Raw genomic sequence first — 21,474 nt, forward strand, 5'->3', positions numbered from 1 at the left:
CTCCCCCTGTACACCCCCCCCCCTTCCACCCCCCACACGGTCCCTCGTTTATATAGCCGAGCCGGTAGGCGAGAGTCTTTCTCTCCTTCTCTCCTTCGCTCCGACCAGCGCCTCATCTACACCCACGCACGCTCAGGTACTCGCTACGCAATAACAGCAACAGCATCATCAACAACAACAACAGCGTCATCATCATCAACAACAACAGCATCAGTCGGAGGACCAGTAATAACATTCTCAATAGCGTGGTTAGCAGCAGCAGCAGCAGCATCAGGTTACACTATTGTTGCATGGCTAGTGAGTGGTATTCGTATCACCATCATCATCAGCAACATCAGTCGTATGAGCAGCATCAAGTTGCAGTATAATTAACATCAGAGGCGCCATCAGTGATCGCAGCATCATCAGCAGTAGCAGTTAGCAGCAGCAGTGGCATCAGCAGCAGCAGCATCGTGCCGAGCACCCCAATACCGTCAAGGTCACCACCACCATCATCAGCGGCGAAATCATCACCTTGAGCATCATCATCAGCAAGAGCAGCACACACCTGTTAACCACTCATAATTAAGACAGGGATTAATTCTCATAAATGTCGATCCGAGTCTGCAAGCAATATTGACATGTAAATATTTCTTTTAAAATACAGATGTTAGACATATAATGTACGTATGTATGCGAGATCGCCTGCGTGAATGTAATGTCCACGTGGATTACGCGGGCGTGCGTTGGGCATTCATCCAGCAGTGGATTGACCGCGGTCGATGTTCGGTTAAACGAGACGCGGGTCGCAGCGGTGACGCAGCGTCTATTGGCACGCCGCGCTGCTGCTGCTGCTGCTGAGAACCCCGCGGGACCTGGGTTCAATTCCCGGGCCACGGCTAACGTCAGTGGCGAGTGAGATATCTGAACGGGTCCCCGACATTCAGTGCAACGGTAAATTCGCTGGGGACGCTGGGCTGTGAATCGCGCCCGATGCTCGTTTTCGTCAACGTACAGACGAGACGCAGCGGCGGCTAGGAGATGTTAACTACCTCGCCTGGTGTGCAGGAGGTCGTGTGTTCGATCCCGACCCTGACGCCTGCTGTATATTTGGAGTTTGCGTGTCTCTCTCTATCATCATCATCACCGTGGCTAAGAGATGTTAACTACCTCGCCTGGTATGCAGGAGGTCGTGTGTTCGATTCCGACCATGACGCCTGCTGTATATTTGGAGTTTGCGTCTCTCTCTTTCATTATCACCACGGTGACTAGGAGATGTTAACTACCTCGCCTGGTATACAGGAGGTCGTGGGTTCGATCCCGACTCTGATGCCTGCTGCTGTTGTATATTTGTAGTTTGCGTGTCTCTCTCCCCGTAGTCGCGTAGATTTTTCTCCGGCTCCTCCGGTTTTTCCCTCCACATTTATAATCGCGCGTTTAGAGTCTTTGGCTGCTATACATTTCCACGTGATGATGATGAGCCACTTCGTTGAGCTATCATTTGTGGCCAGGTCGTTTCTGAAAAAAACCCCATTTATATCGCTCAGTGGGCCCTACCTGGTAAAATAAAAAATAAAATAGTTTAAATAATTTAGTTTGATACGGCCATACGAACCGTGTCTGTGATTTCACTGCCGGTCGAGGATTTCTCGCCACCCCGCGAGGGCCGTACGCGGCTACGTGACCATACTTCACCACGTCGGTCGGTGCAGACTGGTGGGGGGGAAGGGGGGGGTCTGGAGATAAGTGGGGGGAGGGCCAGAAATAACAATCCTATTTGCTGCACTGCCCCCTGCCTGCCGTCTGCTGCGTGCATCCCCTGTCTCGCGCGCTGCGATCGCCCGGCCAACAGCGACCCGCCCTGGCTCCACGTGCCCTCTTTATTATCGCTTGAGGTGCTCCGGCGAGAGCGTGGCGCGTTCCGGGTGATTTGGTCACGGACCTGCCCCCCCCCCCTTCCTTTCTCTCACTCAGAGGGTTCATAATGGCCAGGTCGGACACAATTAAAACTTCCTCGGTTCAAGTCGCCTGGCCTCTACGTGGGTGCCTCTTTGTCTTGGGGTTCACGAGGGCCATGTCAGAGCCATCACGGCCGCCACCCAACCCAGCAACTATCCAGGCTCAAATCCCAGCTCAGTTTTTGAGATCGGGTCGCGTTCCGGCCTGATTTTGTGACGGGCTGCTTCATCATCAGCAGCAGCTTTTTCTTATGCTGCTGCTACTGATGATGTTTCTATTGACCAGACTGAGCGCGAGGAGCGGTGGCGCAGTGGTTACCACACTGGCTCACATCATTGGCTGGTGATACCTGAACTGGCCTTCATCCAGCGGTGGATTGACAACGAACGGGGGTGGGGCTTAGCGTTGGTGAGGGAGCTGTAATTATGATGACCAAGCTTACGAGGCGCGTGCGTATGGGACGTGTTTGCACGTGTCTCAGCAAATCAAAGCGCATCGCATCTCAGTTTCAAGCTTGTTTTTTTGTAAAGCCTAGGGGACCCCCTGACGGCAGCTGTCCCTGTGCGGTGACACAAAGTCACAAGGCCAAGAGGGGGGCGGGCTGCGATGATTGCTGGGATGTGATTCTCCCACGTGAGTCATTTGAGAATCATTTTGGCAAAATTGGAGCGAGTTGCCGGCACACGATGGGCTACGTCACGGGATCTTTAACGTCCTCCGGGAAGCAGATGGGGCGCGTTTATCTTTATTCAAAGCTGAAATAAACCGTCAGTGTTATTTACCAGGGAGGCCGACGTTTGAACCGCGAAGCTCTGCAACTAAGCAACAAACTCGATGCGACTACTGTGTGGCGCCATCGCTGCGTGCTTCGTGCTGATGGTGATGCTGGTGGTGATGTTGGTGATGATTATGCTGATTATGGTGATGGTGATATATGGTGGTGATGCTGATGGTGATGCTGGTGGTGATGTTGGTGATGATTATGCTGATTATGGTGATATATGGTGGTGATGCTGATGGTGATGCTGATGGTGATGCTGATGATATTGATGATGATGCTAATGGTGATGATGGTGATGCTGCTGCTGATGATGCCGATGATAATGTCAATGATGACGACGCCAATGATGATGATGCCCATAATAACTCCGATGACGATGCCGATGATGATGATACCGATGACGATGCCAATGATGATGATGCCCATAATAATTCCGATAATGATGCCGATGATGATGTCGGATGATGATGCCAATAATGGATAATACCGATGATCATGATACCTAATGATAATAATGCCGATGTTGGTGATGCCCATAATGATGGTGATGCCGATGATGATGCCGATGTTCTGGTGATGCTTGTGAAGAGCCGCCGCCGCTCCCGCTGCTGCCATGGACCCAGCTAATCGCTTCGCGGGAGAGAAGACCAGCTGGAAGGTGTTCGTGTGGAACCCCGAGACGCGGCAGTTCCTGGGCAGGACGGGCTCCAGCTGGTGTGAGTGGCGGGCTGGGGGCGCACTCCTCACTCATTCATTCCTCACTCATTCCTCACTTACTCCTCACTCATTCCTCACTCATTCCTCACTCCTCACTCATTCATTCCTCACGCATTCCTCACTTACTCCTCACTCATTCATCACTCACTCCTCACTCATTCCTCACTCACTCCTCATTCATTCCTCACTCATTCATCACTCACTCCTCACTCATTCCTCACACATTCCTCACTCATTCATTCCTCACTCATTCCTCACTTACTCCTCACTCATTTCTCACTCATTCCTCACTCACTCCTCACTCATTCCTCACTCACTCCTCACTTTTTCCTCACTCATGCCTCACTCATTCATTCCTCACTCACTCCTCTCTCATTCCTCACTCATTCCTCACTCACTCCTCACTCATTCCTCACTCATTCCTCACTCATTCATTCCTCACTCATTCCTCACTCACTCCTCACTCACTCATCACTCATTCCTCACTCATTCCTCACTCACTCCTCACTCATTCCTCACTCATTCCTCACTCATTCATTCCTCACTCATTCCTCACTCACTCATTCCTCACTCATTCATTCCTCACTCATTCTTCACTCATTCCTCACTCACTCCTCACACATTCCTCACTCATTCTTCACTCATTCCTCACTCACTCCTCACACATTCCTCACTCATTCTTCACTCATTCCTCACTCACTCCTCACTCATTCCTCACTCATTCCTCACTCACTCATTCCTCACTCATTCATTCCTCACTCATTCCTCACTCATTCCTCATTCTTCACTCACTCCTCACACATTCCTCACTCATTCCTCACTAACTCCTCACTCATTCCTCACTCATTCATTCCTCACTCATTCCTCACTCACTCCTCACTCATTCCTCACTCACTCCTCACTCATTCCTCACTCACTCCTCACTCACACCTCACTCACACCTCACTCACACCTCACTCTCTCCTCACTCACACCTCACTCATTCCTCACTCACTCCTCACTCATTCCTCACTCACACATCGCTCATTCCTCACTCACTCCTCACTCACTCACACCTCACTCACACCTCACTCATTCCTCACTCACACCTCACTCACACCTCACTCTCTCCTCACTCATTCCTCACACACCTCACTTATTCCTCACTCACTCCTCACTCATTCCTCACTCATTCCTCACTCATTCCTCACTCACACGTGCCTCACTCCTTTCTCACCCACACAGACGCCTCACTCACTCTCACTTCACTCACGAGGGGGTGGTTAGGACAACCTCGCACCCGGCCGCCTTTGTCTCTCTAGTGGCGATGTTTGCACATCGCACCAAGAACTCATTTGAGGCTGAGTCGACCTAGGGGATAGCCCAGGACCGGTTCAGATAATCGTCACTGGTGTTGGTGGCCGTGAGCGGGAATCAAACTCGGGTCACCGGGTTCGTAGCACAGCGCGCTAACCACTGCACCACCGCTCCCCACGACCCACGTATACCCGCACTGCTATTGCAACGCCCTGCAAACAACATAGACGCCCCGTGTAGCCTGTAACAGACTGTTGGGGCAATTTCTGATAGCGAGTAGCACCTGTGAAGACCGGCACAGCACACGAGAGGGTGCGTGACCAGCACCACGCCCACCTTGCCACTTGTTGTACCGCGCTCGTCATGATGTGTGCAACTACAGGTGTGTGTGTACACAGGTGTGTGTATAGGTGTGTGTGTGTACAGGTGTGTGTACAGGTGTGTGTGTAATAGGTGTGTGTACAGGTGTGTGGACAGGTGTGTGTACAGGTGTGTGTGTACAGGTGTGTGTGGACAGGTGTGTGTACAGGTGTGTGTGTAATAGGTGTGTGGACAGGTGTGTGTACAGGTGTGTGTGTACAGGTGTGTGTGTACAGGTGTGTGTACAGGTGTGTGTACAGGTGTGTTTCTGGAGGAACCCCAAGGGCAAAGATTCAGTCTCCAGGCTCCGCAAAATAGGGTTTGGCCAGGAGATGTCAAAGACGCTTGTCCCCCGGGGCCTCCAGTTCAAGCTTAGCTCTATTTTTTCCGTGGTTTTGTGGTAATTAATTGAAGGTGGAGGGTTACCAGCCTCTCGCACCAGTCCAGAGCTCCTTTTGGCCGCTGCGGTGGCTTCAAACGCCATGAGGGGAGTAGCCAATCTAAATTGGCCCTCCCCCCATGGCAATGCTCACCACAGCGTTCCCATCCAGCACCAACGAAGAGGTAGGGGGTTGTTTTGCTGGACTGCAAAAAAACACTCCGGGTTGCCACGTGGAATGTTTGAACGCTCACTTCGGAGGAGTGGCTGCCACTCCTTTGTCTGGAGCTGGACTGGTACCGCCTGGATCTCTGCAGCATTCAGAAGGTCCGGTGGACTGGCTCTGGCCTCTGCCAACATGAGGGGTGGACAGTCCTCTACTCGGGGCAGGAGACTGCCAAACAACAGGACGTGGCTCTACTTCTGAAGATAAATAATTCAGGGGGCATGGGAGCATGGCGGTGAGGTGTGGGAAGCTGTAAGCTACTTTGGGCTCGCCTTCCCATCAACCAGAGGGGAGGAGTGGTGGTCATAGTTACTTATGCCCCTGCCGAAGATGAACATCAGTAGAGGGATGCAGGCAAGGCCGATGAGTCAGATGCTTTATATGACCTCCTGTCACAGGTGCTAGCTAAAGTGGCCCGTCGGGATAGAGTCATCTTGTTAGGTGACTTGAATGCTCGAGTGGGTCATGATGTTGCCACCTGGTCTGGAGAGATTGGATTGCATGGGCCAGATCAGCTCAATAACATGGGTAGGAGGCTGATAGACTTATGTTCAGCCCATGGGCTTGTAATAACTAACACGCTGTTCCGGCATCGGCGCATCCACACGACATAAGGGATACACGCTGGGTCCACGCAAGAACATCTGCTGGATTATGTAGTGACGGATCAGCGGATGCGGGCCCATTTTCTTGACACGAGGACCTACGGTAGAGCTGATCTGCCCACTGACCATCAACTTGTCATCTGCAAGATGCCCCTGCCAATCTTCCACTCCGGTGGTGGGTGTACATTCAGGACCCCATTCAAACCCACAGTGGCCTGGTCTTAGCTAGCTGGTGAAAGTTTCAAGCGAGAATTTCATCATCGCTTGCAACTGAAGTTGGCATCGTCTCCCACTGCTCCTGATGCCGAGGGGAAATGGGCGAAGTTTAGGAGTGTGGCGCATGCAGCTGCAATGGCTGCTTTGGGTGCATGGTCCAAACTTCCCTAGACACCCTGGCTGACAGAGAAGGTGTTCTGGCAGGCTGAGAAAAGCTGAGGGAGGATGGAATTTGTGCGCAGACTGCCCTATATAACATCATAAGAACAGTCTGGGCCACTGGACAGGTTCCACAGGATTGGAAGGATTCCCTGGTGGTCCCCCTGTTTAAGAAGGGGAACTGCACAGATTGTAACAACTACAGGGACATATCCCTCCTTAGTGTGGCGGGATAGGTCCTGGCAAGGATCATTCAACATCACCTTGCCAGGCATGCTGAGGGGAGGCTTGCGGAGCCCCAATGTCGTTTCAGGAAAGGGCTGTCCTGCATAGATGCTATTTTTTTCTGTCCGTCTGCTACAGCAGAGGTGTAGGGAATTCCAACAGGACCGACATCTCTGCTTTATTGACCTGCTCAAGGCCTATGATACCATTAGTAGGCCTGGGCTCTGGGTTGTTCTTTGTGCTTTCGGAGTCCCGGACTTTCTGCTGACAATCATTAAGGACCTTCATGATGGTGGGCAGGCCCGGGTAAAACTACGTGGCCGGGAGTCGGAGCCATTCCCTGTTCACCTTGGGGCGCGACAAGGATGTCCTCTAACTCCCACATTATTTAACATCTATTTGAACCACGTAGTTCGTGAAGCCTTCGATGGTTGTACCGGAGGAATTTCCATTTGGTACAGATACAATGGGAGGCTGATCGATGCCCAGGTGCGGTCAAGGGATGGCTCCCTATTGCTCAACCATTTTATGTATGCTGATGATCTGGTGATTGCTGCTCACTCAGAGGAGGAGTTGAAGGCGCTGCTGCTGAACCTGGAGCGTGCCACTAAGAGGTGGGGCCTTACCATCAGCCCCACCAAAACTAAGCACTTCTCTGGATATTTTGTAGCATCAGTCATTCCACCCCCACAATTCCCATTGGTAATGGGACAGTTGTGGAGAGAGTGGAGAATTTTCCATACCTGGGCAGTGTGCTCATGACCGGCTCCGGTTTAACAGCAGAGGTCTCACTCCGAATCAGTCGAGAGGTATTATCTTTTCATCGGCTGCATAACGCTATGTGGAAGCGACCTGGTCTCTCGCTCCACACTCGGCCACGGCCATGCCCTCCCTTCTCTATACTTGCGAAACGTGGACCTCCCTAATGGAAAATCTTCGCTGGTTAGAAACATTTAAGCTGCCCTGCCTACGATCCATCCTGGGTTTAACCTGGCTGGATTGTGTGAGGGGCTCACAAATCCTTAAACGATCTAGACAAAGTCCCATCGGTGAGCTCCTCTAGCAGGCAAGGCTGCGTTGGCTGGGTAATGTAGCCCGCATGCCCAGCCACCTGCATGCCTAAACAGCTTTTGTTCGGCCGAATAGAGGGGGCTAAACGGGCGCGGCTCGGGTTAGAGAAGAGATGGAGTGATGTGGTACAAGAGGATGTGGAGCTGAATGGACTTGCCGATGACTGGTACCAGCGGTGTCAAGATCGACCTCTGTGGAGGAGGCTCGTGAAGGACGCTACTAGGCAATTGGAGGTAGTCGCCTTCCAGCAACAACGGAGGGCAGGGGAACTCACAACAACGAGTGGAGCGCCGGGTGCTAAAACACAGAAAGTTGGCACAGTCGGGGGCACAGGTGGTGCATCGGCCAGTCATCTCAGTCAGTCGACCCATGGCACCTGGGTCTGTCCCGTTAGCCCCTGCCTAGGTCGACTCTGCCTCAAATGAGTACCTGGTACGGTGTGTCAACATCGTCACTGGGGTGACAAAGGCGGTCGGGCGTGGTGCTGACCACCCACCCCCTCGTGTGCTGTACCGGCCTTCAAAGGTGTTCACAAACAACACTTTCCCGAACAGTCTGTTAAGGCTATACGGGGGATCTTTGTATTTGCGTATGTGTATACAGGTGCATGAGTAAGGGTCTGTGCACAGGGCTGCGTGTGTATAGGTGTGTGTACAAGTGTGCATCTGCAGGTGTGAGTGTGTGTGTGTGTACAGGTGTCTTTGTGTGAGTGTGTACAGGTGTGTGTGTCTGTACATGTGTACCGGAGTAGTGGCACAGCGGTTAGCGCACTCCGCTATGAACCCGGCAGCCTTAGTTCGAGTAACGGACACAGCCAACATCAGTGGCGAGAGATATCTGAACTGGTCCTGAGCCTCTCCCAAGTCGCATCAGCCTCAAATGAGTACCTGGTGCGGTGTGTAAACATCAGCACTGGGGATACAAAGGCGGCTGAGCCAGGTTCTGTCCACACCACTCCCTCGGGCGCCGTGCAGGCCTTGATAGGTGCTCGCTAACAGCACCTGCCCCAACCGCCTGTGTAGGCTACATGGGGGCTCTTTGTCTGTATGTGGGAAGCAGTGGTTCGTGCACTGCGCTACGAACCCGGCGACCTAAGTTCGATTCCCGTTCACCGCTCACATCAGCGGCATAGGTGTGTTCACGTATTTTTATGTATTTTGCTAGTGCACGTATGTGCATGGGTAAAGGTGTGTGCCTATGCATGTATAGGGGTGTTCATGTGTGTGCATGTAGGGGTATGCGTACGTGTGGGCGTGTGCGTTGTGCATGCATAGGTGTATGGATGTTTCGCTACATGCATAGGTGTGTGCGCATGTACAGTATAAGGGTATTCATGTGCAAGATTGTACGTGCATATATATGCGTGCATGTACAAGCGTGTTTGCACGCGCATGTATAGGCGTATGTGTGTGTGTGTGCGTGTATGGGGGTGTGTGTGCGTGTATGGGGGTGTGCGTGCGTGTAATATATTTACGCGCGCGTGTGCGCTTGCGGATGTGTGCATGTATAGGCGTGTAAATATGCAACATTGTACGTGCATGTATATAGATGCGTGCATGTACGGGCGTGTGTGCCCCAACGGTCTGTTAAGGCTATACGGGGGGGGGGGTGGTCTTTGTCATTGTGTGGGTGTGGGTGTGAATTAGGATTCGCACAGCCGTGTACGTGCGTGCAGTGTGTCTGCGTGAGACGCGCTATCGGTCTCCATGCACAGACAACACAAACGCACGGCCCGAGATCGAATACCCACACGCTCTATCCACTGCTGGATGAATGCCACCTCCCTAAGTGTCGTCGCTTCTCTCGTGGGAGCGTGAATCTTCACGCGTCTCGCTCGCCCCGCCAACCGCGCAGCGCATTTTAAATCACGTGCGCGGTTTTCACATTAATTCGGAAGCACACGTAGCATTATTTATCATATATTTGTTTTTATATTTTCTCTCTCTCTCTCTCTCGATTTAACCACTGAAAATGCCGATAAAAAACGGAAATATGATGATATGCTTATCGTCGATTTATTAAATTAAATACATACAAAAAATACATAGATTGATAGAATTCGTTCTGGGATTGAAAAAAAAATCCTCTTTAAAAAAAACTCAAATTCAATCTCTGCTGGCGATAAGAAGGGGGCCGGGGAGCTGGGGTGGAGCTGGGGTGGAACGTGAGATGGGCGGAGAGACCTGTTTGCTCTTCTGATCACGCTTCTCCCTCACCTCTCCCTCCCCTCTCTCGATCTCCCTCCCCTCTTCTCTCCCTCCTCTCGCTCTCCCTCCCCATCACTCTCCCTCCCCTCTCGATCTCCCTCCCCTCTTCTCTCCCTCCCCTCTTCTCTCCCTCCTCTCGATCTCCCTCCCCTCTTCTCTCCCTCCTCTCGATCTCCCTCCCCTCTTCTCTCCCTCCTCTCGATCTCCCTCCCCTCTTCTCTCCTTCCCCATCGCTCTCCCTCCCCTCCGTTCCACGCGCTCTCCTAGCTCCCCACAAATTATCTCCCCTGTCTCGCTCTCTATCGCTTTCTCTCTCTTTTTTTTGTTTACGATCAGAGGAAACAAGAAGATGCTCGGTGTAGTCGGCACTTTGCTTCGTTCATCATTTCGGTTTTTTTTAATGATTTGCTTTATGTAACCCTCCCCCCTTTTTTCAATGAAAGATTTAGCAAAATATTTCTCGCTCAGCTCTCCTTACCCCTTCCCTCTCTCTCTACCCCCCTCTCTGCCCCCCCCCCTCTCTCTCTACCCCTTCTCTTCCTACTCCATGTCGCTCTCTCTCGCTCACTCTCTCTCGCTTTTTCTTTTTAACTACGACAAGTGCTGCATCTGCACGCAGCCCTTCCCACAGTCAAAGGGCCTCCGACGGGTAGCTCAGATCTGCATGCACAGAGCTCTCTACCGTCATCTGCCACTGAGCACACGGCCTCCTCCAGCGCCCTAGCACCGTCTCTCTCTCTCAGCTCCCCTATTTATTTCCCCTCTCTGCCATCTCCCTCCCCACGCTCTCTCTTCCACGCTCTCCCTCTCTCTATTCGCTATTTATCCATCCCACTCTCTCTCCCTCTATTCGCTATTTATCCATCCCACTCTCTCTCTATTCGCTATTTATCCATCCCACTCTCTCTCTATTCGCTATTTATCCATCCCACTCTCCCTCTCTCTATTCGCTATTTATCCCTCCCACTCTCTCTCTATTCGCTATTTATCCATCCCACTCTCCCTCTCTCTATTCGCTATTTATCCATCCCACTCTCTCCCACTCTCTCTCTATTCGCTATTTATCCATCCCAATCTCTCCCACTCTCTCTCTATTCGCTATTTATCCCTCCCACTCTCTCTCTTTATTCGCTATTTATCCATCCCACTCTCTCTCTATTCACTATTTATCCATCCCACTCTCTCTCTATTCGCTATTTATCCATCCCACTCTCTCTCTCTATTCGCTATGTATCTCTCTTACTCTCTCTCCCTCTCTCCCTATTCGCTATTTATCCCTCCCACTCTCTCTCTATTCGCTATTTATCCATCCCACTCTCTCCCACTCTCTCTATTCGCTATTTATCCATCCCACTCCCTCTCTCTCTCTCCCCGATATAACCTCTTCTCTTCCCTCCTCATCCCACTATCTCTGTGCTAAAAGTGTGCATCTTTCTCATCCCCCTCTCCCTCACTCTCCACCTCACTCTCCTCTCTCTCCCAAATCCCCAAACTCTCCCTCCCACACCCTCTGCCGCCTCCCTCCTCAAGATCTCCCTCAAGATCTCCCTCAAGATCTCCCTCAAGATCTCCCTCAAGATCTCCCTCAAGATCTCATCAAGATCTCCCTCAAGATCTCCCTCAAGATCTCCTCAAGATCTCCTCAAGATCTCCCTCAAGATCTCATCAAGATCTCCCTCAAGATCTCCTCAAGATCTCCTCAAGATCTCCCTCAAGATCTCATCAAAATCTCCTCAAGATCTCCCTCAAGATCTCCTCAAGATCTCCCTCAAGATCTCCCTCAAGATCTCCTCAAGATCTCCATCAAGATCTCCCTCAAGATCTCCTCAAGATCTCATCAAGATCTCCCTCAAGATCTCCTCAAGATCTCATCAAGATCTCAAGATCCCCCTCAAGATCTCATCAAGATCTTCCTCAAGATTTCATCAAGATCTCCTCAAGATCCCCTTCAAGATCTCCCTCAAGATCTCCTCAAGATCTCATCAAGATCTCCCTCAAGATATCATCAAGATCTCCTCAAGATCTCCCTCAAGATCTCCCTCAAGATCTCATCAAGATCTCATCAAGATCTCCTCAAGATCCCCCTCAAGATCTCATCAAGATCTCCCTCAAGATCTCATCAAGATCTCCCTCAAGATCTCATCAAGATCTCAAGATCTTCCTCAAGATCCCCCTCAAGATCTCCCTCAAGATCTCCCTCAAGATCTCAAGATCTCATCAAGATCTCCCTCAATATATCATCAAGATCTCCTCAAGATCTCCCTCAAGATCTCCCTCAAGACCTCATCAAGATCTCAAGAGCTCCCTCAAGATCTCCCTCAAGATCTCATCAAGATCTCATCAAGATCTCCTCAAGATCCCCCTCAAGATCTCATCAAGATCTCCCTCAAGATCTCATCAAGATCTCCCTCAAGATCTCATCAAGATCTCAAGATCTTCCTCAAGATCCCCCTCAAGATCTCTCTCAAGATCTCCTCAAGATCTCCCTCAAGATCTCCCTCAAGATCTCCTCAAGATCTCCTCAAGATCTCCCTCAAGATCTCAAGATCTCAAGATCCCCCTCAAGATCTCCCTCAAGATCTCCCTAAAGATTTCATCAAGATCTCCCTCAAGATCTCCCTCAAGATCTCCTCAAGATCCCCCTCAAGATCTCCCTCAAGATCTCCTCAAGATTGCATCAAGATCTCCTTCAAGATCTCCCTCAAGATCTCCTCAAGATCTCCCTCAAGATCTCATCAAGATCTCAAGATCTCCCTCAAGATCTCCCTCAAGATCCCCCTCAAGATCTCCCTCAAGATCTCCCTCAAGATCTCATCAAGATCTCATCAAAATCTCCCTCAAGATCTCCTCAAGATCCCCCTCAAGATCTCCCTCAAGATCTCCCTCAAGATTTCATCAAGATCTCCTTCAAGATCTCCCTCAAGATCTCCTCAAGATCTCCCTCAAGATCTCATCAAGATCTCAAGATCTCCCTCAAGATCTCCCTCAAGATCTCCCTCAAGATCTCCTCAAGATCCCCCTCAAGATCTCCCTCAAGATCTCCTCAAGATCTAAAGATCCCCCTCAAGATCTCCCTCAAGATCTCCCTCAAGATCTCACCAAGATCTCCCTCAAGATCGCCTCAAGATCTCCCTCAAGATCTCCCTCAAGATCTCATCAACATCTTCCTCAAGATCTCATCAAGATCTCCTCAAGATCGCCTCAAGATCTCCCTCAAGATCTCCCTCAAGATCTCATCAACATCTCCCTCAAGATCTCATCAAGATCTCCCTCCCCATTGCTCTCCCCTCCGTGCCACCCATCGCGTCTCTCTTCCATTCCTCTTTTTGTTTGCCTTTGACGCTCTCAATCCGTCTCTCTCTCTGCCGTCTCTCTCTGCCGTCTCTCTCTGCCGTCTCTCTCTCTGCCGTCTCTCTCTCCCGTCTCTCTCTCTGCCGTCTCTCTCTGCCGTCTCTCTCCATTCGCTCTCCCCTGTACGTCCAGAACGCAGCATCGCTTCATCCCCACTCCGAATGTCTTCCTCGTCCCTGCCACTCTCCCGATTCCGTCTCTGCCACAAGGACCTCTCCCGCCTCGTCCGTGGGTGACATCGCCGCTGTAGCGCCAAGGGCGGCGAGCGCACAGCGCCGGGAGGATGGGGATCATGGGGGGGTGATGAGGATGATGGGGGTGATGAGGATGGGGATGATGTTCGCAGAGGAGGATGTTGGTGGTGATGTTTATACGGAACGACAACGATGTCCATCGGGAATGATGATGATGATGATGACGATGATGTTCAAAGAGGATGATGATGATGGTGTTGATGGAGGATGATGTCTGTTTTTACGTCGAAGTGGCGAATGGTGGTTATTGTTGTACGCGTGTGTGCGCGTGTAACTAACGCCAACCCGTCCTGACCAGCGTGTGGTGAAGTATGGTCAAACAACCCCCACGATCGGCACGGCGATTGCGATGACTCATCCAGCAGTGGACTGAATGTTCGCCAATTTAAAAACTGGTCACCACAAAAGACGTATTTTACAAAAAATGTAATCTCCTCCGGTCTCTCTATTCACGTGCTGTGAAGAAGGGCCATTGCCTGAAACGTCGCCTATTATATACTTTATATTGGGCTTTATTAGTGTGAATTTCTCACATTCTACGCGCGTACAATATCTATGTGTGTGTGTGTCCATGTACAATGGGCACACGTTATGCAATTGCACGTGAGATTGTGTACCTCCGTCGCCGTGGCAACGGGCCCACGGCGGTTCCCTTGGAGACGCGGGCTGTGCGCGATGACGTCACAGCTAACAGGTCCAACCCGCGCGCGTACCCGCCCGCCGCGCGGTGACGTCAACGCGTCGAGCGACGTCGTGACGTCAACGCGTCACTTATTGGCTGGAAATTTCCGCCAAAAAAAAACCTGGTTTCTCGCTAAAAACAAATCCACCACCACCACTATCGTCGCCGGCGGCCTGTTTGTCAATCTACTGCTGGATGAGGGCCTCGCCACGCCGTGTCCCGCCATGTGATGGTGCAGCACAACAATGTGTTATGCTTCACCGCACTCTGCTACCCCCAGCGTAGCCCCAAAGGAGCCTATAGCACCTGTTATGCACGGCGTGGTCTCTCCCCGCCCCGCCATCCCAGCAGCTGTCCAGACGCAAACCCCTCTGGCTGAGCTTAAGAGACCTGGGGGGGGGGGGGGAAGAGCTTCATAGCTTATCGGATTTCCCCTAGGATAGATATATAGCATTCTGTTTTTTGTCGCATCGTTTGCACACACCTCACAACAATTCATCGATTTTCCTATAACTACAAATCGTGATGAATCGAGGCGCGTCTCGTGAATGAGATGGTGGGGGGGGGGGGGGTTTGATGGTGGGGGGGATGGTGGTGGGGGGTTTGATGGTGGGCGGGGTGGGGGGTTTGATGGTGGGCGGGGTGGGGGGTGAGCCCGCGTGGCGGTCACGTGAGGGTCGCGGGGCCCTCGCGTCTCGCGATGTCCCCGCACACGGTCCGTGTCCTCATCAAGGTCGACGACATCCGAGGCAGTGGCGCACTCCTCCGCTGCTGCGTATTTTGCTGTTGTTGTTTTGTTGTTGTTGTTTGTTCTTTCTCCAATGGTGTCACTGTGATGGTTTGGGTGGGATATAAAGAAATGCAAAGACGGTGACGATTTTTTATTTATTTAAAGCCAGTTATATTCTTGGTTCTTTCGGTAAAGTCACGTAGAAGGGAAACAATAAAATACAAAACTATATAAAACAATAAAATTCTCACGACGTTTCGACTGCAACACAAGCAATCATCATCAGGTGTGAAAAAGACAGCAAGAAATTTTGAAAAAAGTGGCTGTTTTTTTAACGTTAGCACCACGGAGAGCGATTTGGCAGTGATTCAGATGGACGAGTCCATCTATGTTCGGAAAAGAGGAGGGGGGAGACGAAAATAATGGATGCGGTCTGAAAGCCACCGTAAGCGTGATCAATCAATTAAGACCCGAAATGGTTTATCAAATCCTTCCAATGATTGCTAAGCCAGAATCCATCTTCTCGGTTGAAATTGTCTCTGTGTTTGTATATGTGGATAGCCTCATGAACGAATCTCTCATGGTAGCCAGATGGCTTGCAAAGAATCTCTGTCTTGGAGAAGGTAATGTCATGTGAGCCTACTGAATTATAACAGTGATCTGCCACGGCCGAGGTGTTGGTCCTACCGTGTTTAAGGTCTGCTTTGTGTTCACGAATGCGGTCCGAGACATGTCGTTTGGTTTCTCCAATGTAACTACTACCACAGAGGCAACTTAGTTTGTAGACGCCAGGGTACTGTATGTCCGGAATCACATTTTACAGACGGAACCAGATCACGGATTTTATGTAATGTGTTGAATCGGACCTGGATCTTGTGTTTATTCAAGATTTTGGAGATCTTTTTTGTGATCCCCGCAATGTAGGGTAAAGTGATGGTTTTGAAAGGCTCCTCAAGAGGGTCCTTCTTCATGGTTGGAGTGATAGCTTTGCGGATTGTGTAGTTGGAGTAACCATTAGCCTCAAGAGCTTGGTGTACGTGCTTGAGTTCGCTGGCTATGTGTTCCTGGTCGGAAATGCATTGGGCTCTATGGTATAGAGTCTTGATGAGGGAATTCTTCTGGGATGGATGGTGGTGGGAATCCGGTTTCAGGTAAGCATCCGTATGGGTAGCTTTCCTGTAGACAGAGTGGCTCATTGAACCATCAGGTCAATTTTTTATTAGGACATCCAAAAAAGGTAGCTTGCCATCTTTTTCGACTTCCATGGTAAATCTGATGGCTGGGTGTATGGAATTGATGTGGTTGAGGAATTGGTCTAGGGCAGGCCGGCCATGTGGCCAGATGACAAAAGTGTCATCCACGTACCTCTTCCATAAGTTTGGGGGCAGAGTGGCAGTCTGGATGGCGTCAGTCTCAAATTTCTCCATGAAAATGTTGGCTACAACCGGAGATAGGGGGGAGCCCATTGGGGTGCCCTTTGTTTGTAGAAAGTTCCATTCCAAGTGAAGTATGTATTGGTTAAGCAGTATCTCACCAGGGGGGGTACCTCAGTGTTTAGTCCTTGATTAACCAAGTCTTCAATGATTGCGATGGTGTCAGGTACAGGAACTTTGGTGAATAAAGAAACTACATCAAAACTGACAAGCAGGTCGTCTGGGGACAGGGAAATACCCGTGATTGTCGATATCAGGTGAGTAGAATTTTGTACCGCAGAGGTGGTTTTTCCAGTGAAAGGCCGCAGGATTTCAGACAGAAAACGAGCCAGTTTGTAGTTGGGGGAGTTGATAGTAGAAACGATGGGACGAAGAGGTGTATCTACTTTATGTATTTTTGGTAAGCCGTATAATCTTGGTGGCCTGGCAGCAGAAGGTTTCAACGATAACTGTTTGGTTTGATCAATTAATGCGGTTGAATCAGAAATGATTTTGTTGGTTTGTATGACGAGGCTGTTGGTGGGATCTCTTTTTATTTTTGTATAGCTGCCATCGTCGAGTAATTCTTTAATTTTATTGTTATATTCTACTTTTTAAAATTATTTTATTGTTTCCCTTCTACGTGACTTTACTGAAAGAACCAAGAATATGAATCCCTGCAATCACGAAAGCTTTAAATCAAAAATTAAAGGCAGTTGTTTAAATAAATATTGGCCGTTTTTATCATTTGGGATTTCAAACATTTCTGCGCTTTCCCAGCAAACAGAAACGTTCGCCCAACGTTCGGCATGTGATTGGAACCGTTGGACCAACGTTCGCCCAACGTTGGTATGTGATTGGAACCGTTGGACCAACGTTCGCCCAACGTTGGTATGTGGTTGGAACCGTTGGCCCAACGTTCGCCCAACGTTCGTCCAACGTTGGCATGTGGTTGGAACCGTTGGACCAACGTTTGCCCAACGTTAGTATGTGGTTGGATCCGTTGGAATAACGTTGGCATGTGGTTGGAACCGTTGGACCAACGTTCGCCCAACGTTGGCATGTGGTTGGAAGCGTTGGCCCAACGTTGGCCCAACGTTCCGTCTTTACTGGGTTTTGGTGGCTCTGAATCTCACCTAGAGACAGAGCGATAGACGCCGTAGATCAGACAGCGCAACGGCGGCTAGGAGATGTTAACTACCTCGCCTAGTATACAGGAGATGTTAACTACCTCGCCTGGTATACAGGAGATGTTAACTACCTCGCCTGGTATACAGGAGATGTTAACTACCTCGCCTGGTGTACAGGAGGTCGTGGGATCGATCCCGACGCTGACGCCTGCTGCTGTATATTTGGAGTTTGCGTGTCTCTCTCTCTCATCATCATCATCACGGTGGCTAGGAGATGTTAAGTACCTCGCCTGGTGTACAGGAGGTCATGGGTTCGATCCCGACCCTGACGCCTGCTATAGATTTGGAGTTTGCGTGTCTCTCTCTCACCGTGGTCGCGTGGATTTTCCTCCGATCCCTCCAAATTTAAAATCAACATCTAGTGTTTGGAGTATTTGGCTGCTATACATTTCCAAATGATAAGCCACTTCGTTGAGCTATTATTTCTGACAGCCAGGCCGCTTCTGAGAAATAGCTACATAGATCAGTGGCCCTTTACCTGTTAACATAAAATATATAAATAGTTTAGACAGCGAATTCGAGATTGACGCGGCATCGAAGTCGAATTCTCAAGCGGTCACAGCCGTGTGCTGGCACAGCACTCGCAGGGACGATGCTGCCCGTGGGCCGAGACTCAAGACGGGAGAAACGTGCCCGGGTGGCCGAGCACTGCGGAGACGGAGCGATGGAATCGTCGCGTCGTGTGCTGTCATTGTTCGCTTGCGTCACGGGACCGTGAGGGATTGTCGACGGCTTTAGGAGGCCTTCATCCAACAGTGGGTAGAACATGTCTTGCGATGATGACGACGATGATGCGTTGCTTCACCCCCCCACCTCCCTCCTCTTTCTCCATGGTCACCTGGCCGTTGCCACGGTTACGAGCGCCAGGTGAGAGTGGGCGAGTGAATGGAAAGGGCGTGGCATCGGGCTGAGTGAGAGGGGTAGAGGGACAAGGGGATCAGAGAGAGAGAGAGGGGGAGGGAGGAGGGGGGTGAGAGAGGAGGATGAAATAGAGGAGTGAGTGAGAGGGGAAGGGGGTATATTATGAGCCAGGCACCCGTCATGGCAATGTGGAATTGTCTCCAACAATGGCTCCGGGCCCGGGTTAAGGAAATGATGGGCCCTCCGAGGCGTGCAAAGACGCTTTGCTGATGCTGCTGATGACGATGATGATGGTGATAACAATTCTGCCCCTGCTGATAACAATGCTAATATTACTCCTCCTACTGATGTTCAAGATGATACTGCAGCTGCCGATGCTGATCATATTACTGCTGCTCCTGTTGATGATGTTGAAGATGCTGATGTTGATGACGTTGATGGTTTTGATGATGTTGATGCTGATGATGTTGATGATGACGATGATGTTGATGATGACGATGATGTTGATGATGTCCCGTGCGCAGTTAAGATCATCCTCTTCTACATCGTCTTCTATGGCTTCTTGGCTGCCATCTTCATCGGGACGATACAAGTGCTACTGCTCACCATCAACAAGTACACGCCTCAGTACCAGGACCGCATCCTCCCCCCGGGTGAGCGCCTCACCCACTCACCTGCCACGTCACCCACTCACCTGCCACGTCACCCACTCACCCTCCACGTCACCCACTCACCTGCCACGTCACCCACTCACCTGCCACGTCACCCACTCACCTGCCACGTCACCCACTCACCTGCCACGTCACCCACTCACCCTCCACGTCACCCACTCACCTGCCACGTCACCCATTCACCCTCCACGTCACCCACTCACCCTCCACGTCACCCACTCACCTGCCACGTCACCCACTCACCTGCCACGTCACCCACTCACCCTCCACGTCACCCACTCACCTGCTACGTCACCCACTCACCATCCACGTCACCCACTCACCTGCTACGTCACCCACTCACCATCCACGTCACCCACTCAGTCACCTGATCACTCAATCACTCACTCACCCGCCATGTCACCCACTCACCTGCCACCTCACCCACTCACCTGCCACGTCACCCACTCACCTGCCACGTCACCCACTCACCTGCCACGTCACCCACTCACTCACCTGATCACTCAATCACTCACTCACCTGCTCGGTCATCTGGTCACCCATTCACACATTCTCTCGAAACTAAACTATTTTAAATGTTACCCGGTAAGACCCACTGAGCTACGTACGTAGCTCTTTTTCAGAAGCGACCTGGCAACACATGTTATGCCAACGAAGTGGCTTATCGCGTGGAAATGTATAGCAGCGTGATGTTGATTACAAACGTAGGGGGAAAACCCCGGAGAGCCAGCAGACAAATCCACGTGACCACGGTGAGAGAGAGAGAACACGCAAACTCCAAGTGTACAGCAGTCGTCGTGGTCGGTATCGAACCCACGACCTCCTGTACACCAGGCGAGGTAGTTAACATCTCCTAGCCACTCACCTGCCCCCCTTCTTCCCTCCTTACCACCCCTCTCCCTGCCCCACTCCCCACCCCAGGTCTGTCTGTGCGCCCGCAGCCTTTCCGCGCCGAGATCTACTACTCTCTGTCCGAGCGCCACTCCATCGAGCTGCACAACAAGAGCATCAGCTCGCTTCTCGACTCCTACAGCAACGAGAAACAGGCGCAGCTCATCAAGTGCGGCGGTGAGCGACAGCGAGGCCATCCTCCTCCTCCTCCTTCCCCCGCCGCCACCGCCGCCGCCACCAGATTCCAAACCCGCGGCGAACCTCTGGCGACAGGCGGCGAATGCGCAAATGCCGAAGTCGCGCAGCGGCCGCAGCCACTCGCTGAGACGTTGGGCAAAGCAGTTGGCGTTGCCCGCGGTCCAGTTGGCTGCAGGCGATTTCGAGGGCCCGATTTTTGTTGTGGGGGAGGCTGGAGCGGGGGTGGTGGTGGATGGGGTTTGAGTGAACTCCATTTGCCGCAGATGTGGAACCCGGATAAATGTCGTAACGTGGGCACCTTACACCGCCCCCCCCCCCTCCCGCAGAGGAACCCGGCCCCGCACGCCTCTCGGGCCCAGACCCCCATTCCGCGGAGAGCGCCTGCCGCTTCCAGCGCGAGTGGCTGGGCGACTGCTCGGGGCTCACGGACTCCGACTTCGGCTACTCGAGCGGGAACCCGTGCGTCATCATCAAACTCAACCGCGTCATCGGCTTCCTGCCAGAGGTCACACGCGCTCGCATTCACGACAGCGCATGGTGACACACACACACAGTGGTAACACACACAGTGTTAACACACACACATTGGTAACACACACACAGTGGTAACACACACACACAGTGGTAACACACACAGTGGTGACACGCACAGTGGTGACACACACAGTGGTAACACACAGTGGTAACACACACAGTGGTAACACACACACAGTGTTAACACACACACAGTGGTAACACACACACAGTGGTAACACACACACAGTGGTGACACGCACAGTGGTGACACACACAGTGGTAACACACACACAGTGGTGACACACACACAGTGGTGACACGCACAGTGGTGACACGCACAGTGGTGACACACACAGTGGTGACACACACACAGTGGTAACACACACACAGTGGTGACACACACAGTGGTGACACACACAGTGGTGACACACACACAGTGGTAACACTCACACAGTGGTAACACACACACAGTGGTAACACACAGTGGTAACACACACACAGTGGTGACACACACAGTGGTGACACGCACAGTGGTGAC

General features: G+C 51.4%; 2 protein-coding genes across 2 annotated transcripts in view; both read left to right on the plus strand.

Moving 5' to 3' along the window:
• Window positions 1-21,474, plus strand: part of LOC116944582 (sodium/potassium-transporting ATPase subunit beta-1-like) — a 33,047-nt gene continuing 11,573 nt past the window's right edge. The window contains exons 1-5 of the mRNA XM_032958286.2: window positions 1-136; window positions 3,308-3,435; window positions 19,185-19,313; window positions 20,253-20,399; window positions 20,747-20,925. Of these exons, the coding sequence (XP_032814177.1) occupies window positions 3,333-3,435; window positions 19,185-19,313; window positions 20,253-20,399; window positions 20,747-20,925 (558 nt within the window). The 5' untranslated portion in view covers window positions 1-136; window positions 3,308-3,332. The remainder of the gene's footprint in view (window positions 137-3,307; window positions 3,436-19,184; window positions 19,314-20,252; window positions 20,400-20,746; window positions 20,926-21,474) is intronic.
• LOC142925585 (uncharacterized) lies at window positions 5,927-15,014 on the plus strand. The gene is made up of 2 exons (XM_076068629.1): window positions 5,927-5,932; window positions 11,604-15,014. The coding sequence occupies exons 1-2, from the start codon at window positions 5,927-5,929 to the stop codon at window positions 13,518-13,520; spliced, it is 1,923 nt and encodes a 640-aa protein (XP_075924744.1). The 3' UTR covers window positions 13,521-15,014.

Source organism: Petromyzon marinus, chromosome 21 (assembly GCF_048934315.1).
Source record: "Petromyzon marinus isolate PM22_M1 ecotype Great Lakes invasive population chromosome 21, UKy_Petmar_22M1.pri1.0, whole genome shotgun sequence".
Classification (NCBI taxonomy): Eukaryota; Metazoa; Chordata; class Hyperoartia; order Petromyzontiformes; family Petromyzontidae; genus Petromyzon; species Petromyzon marinus.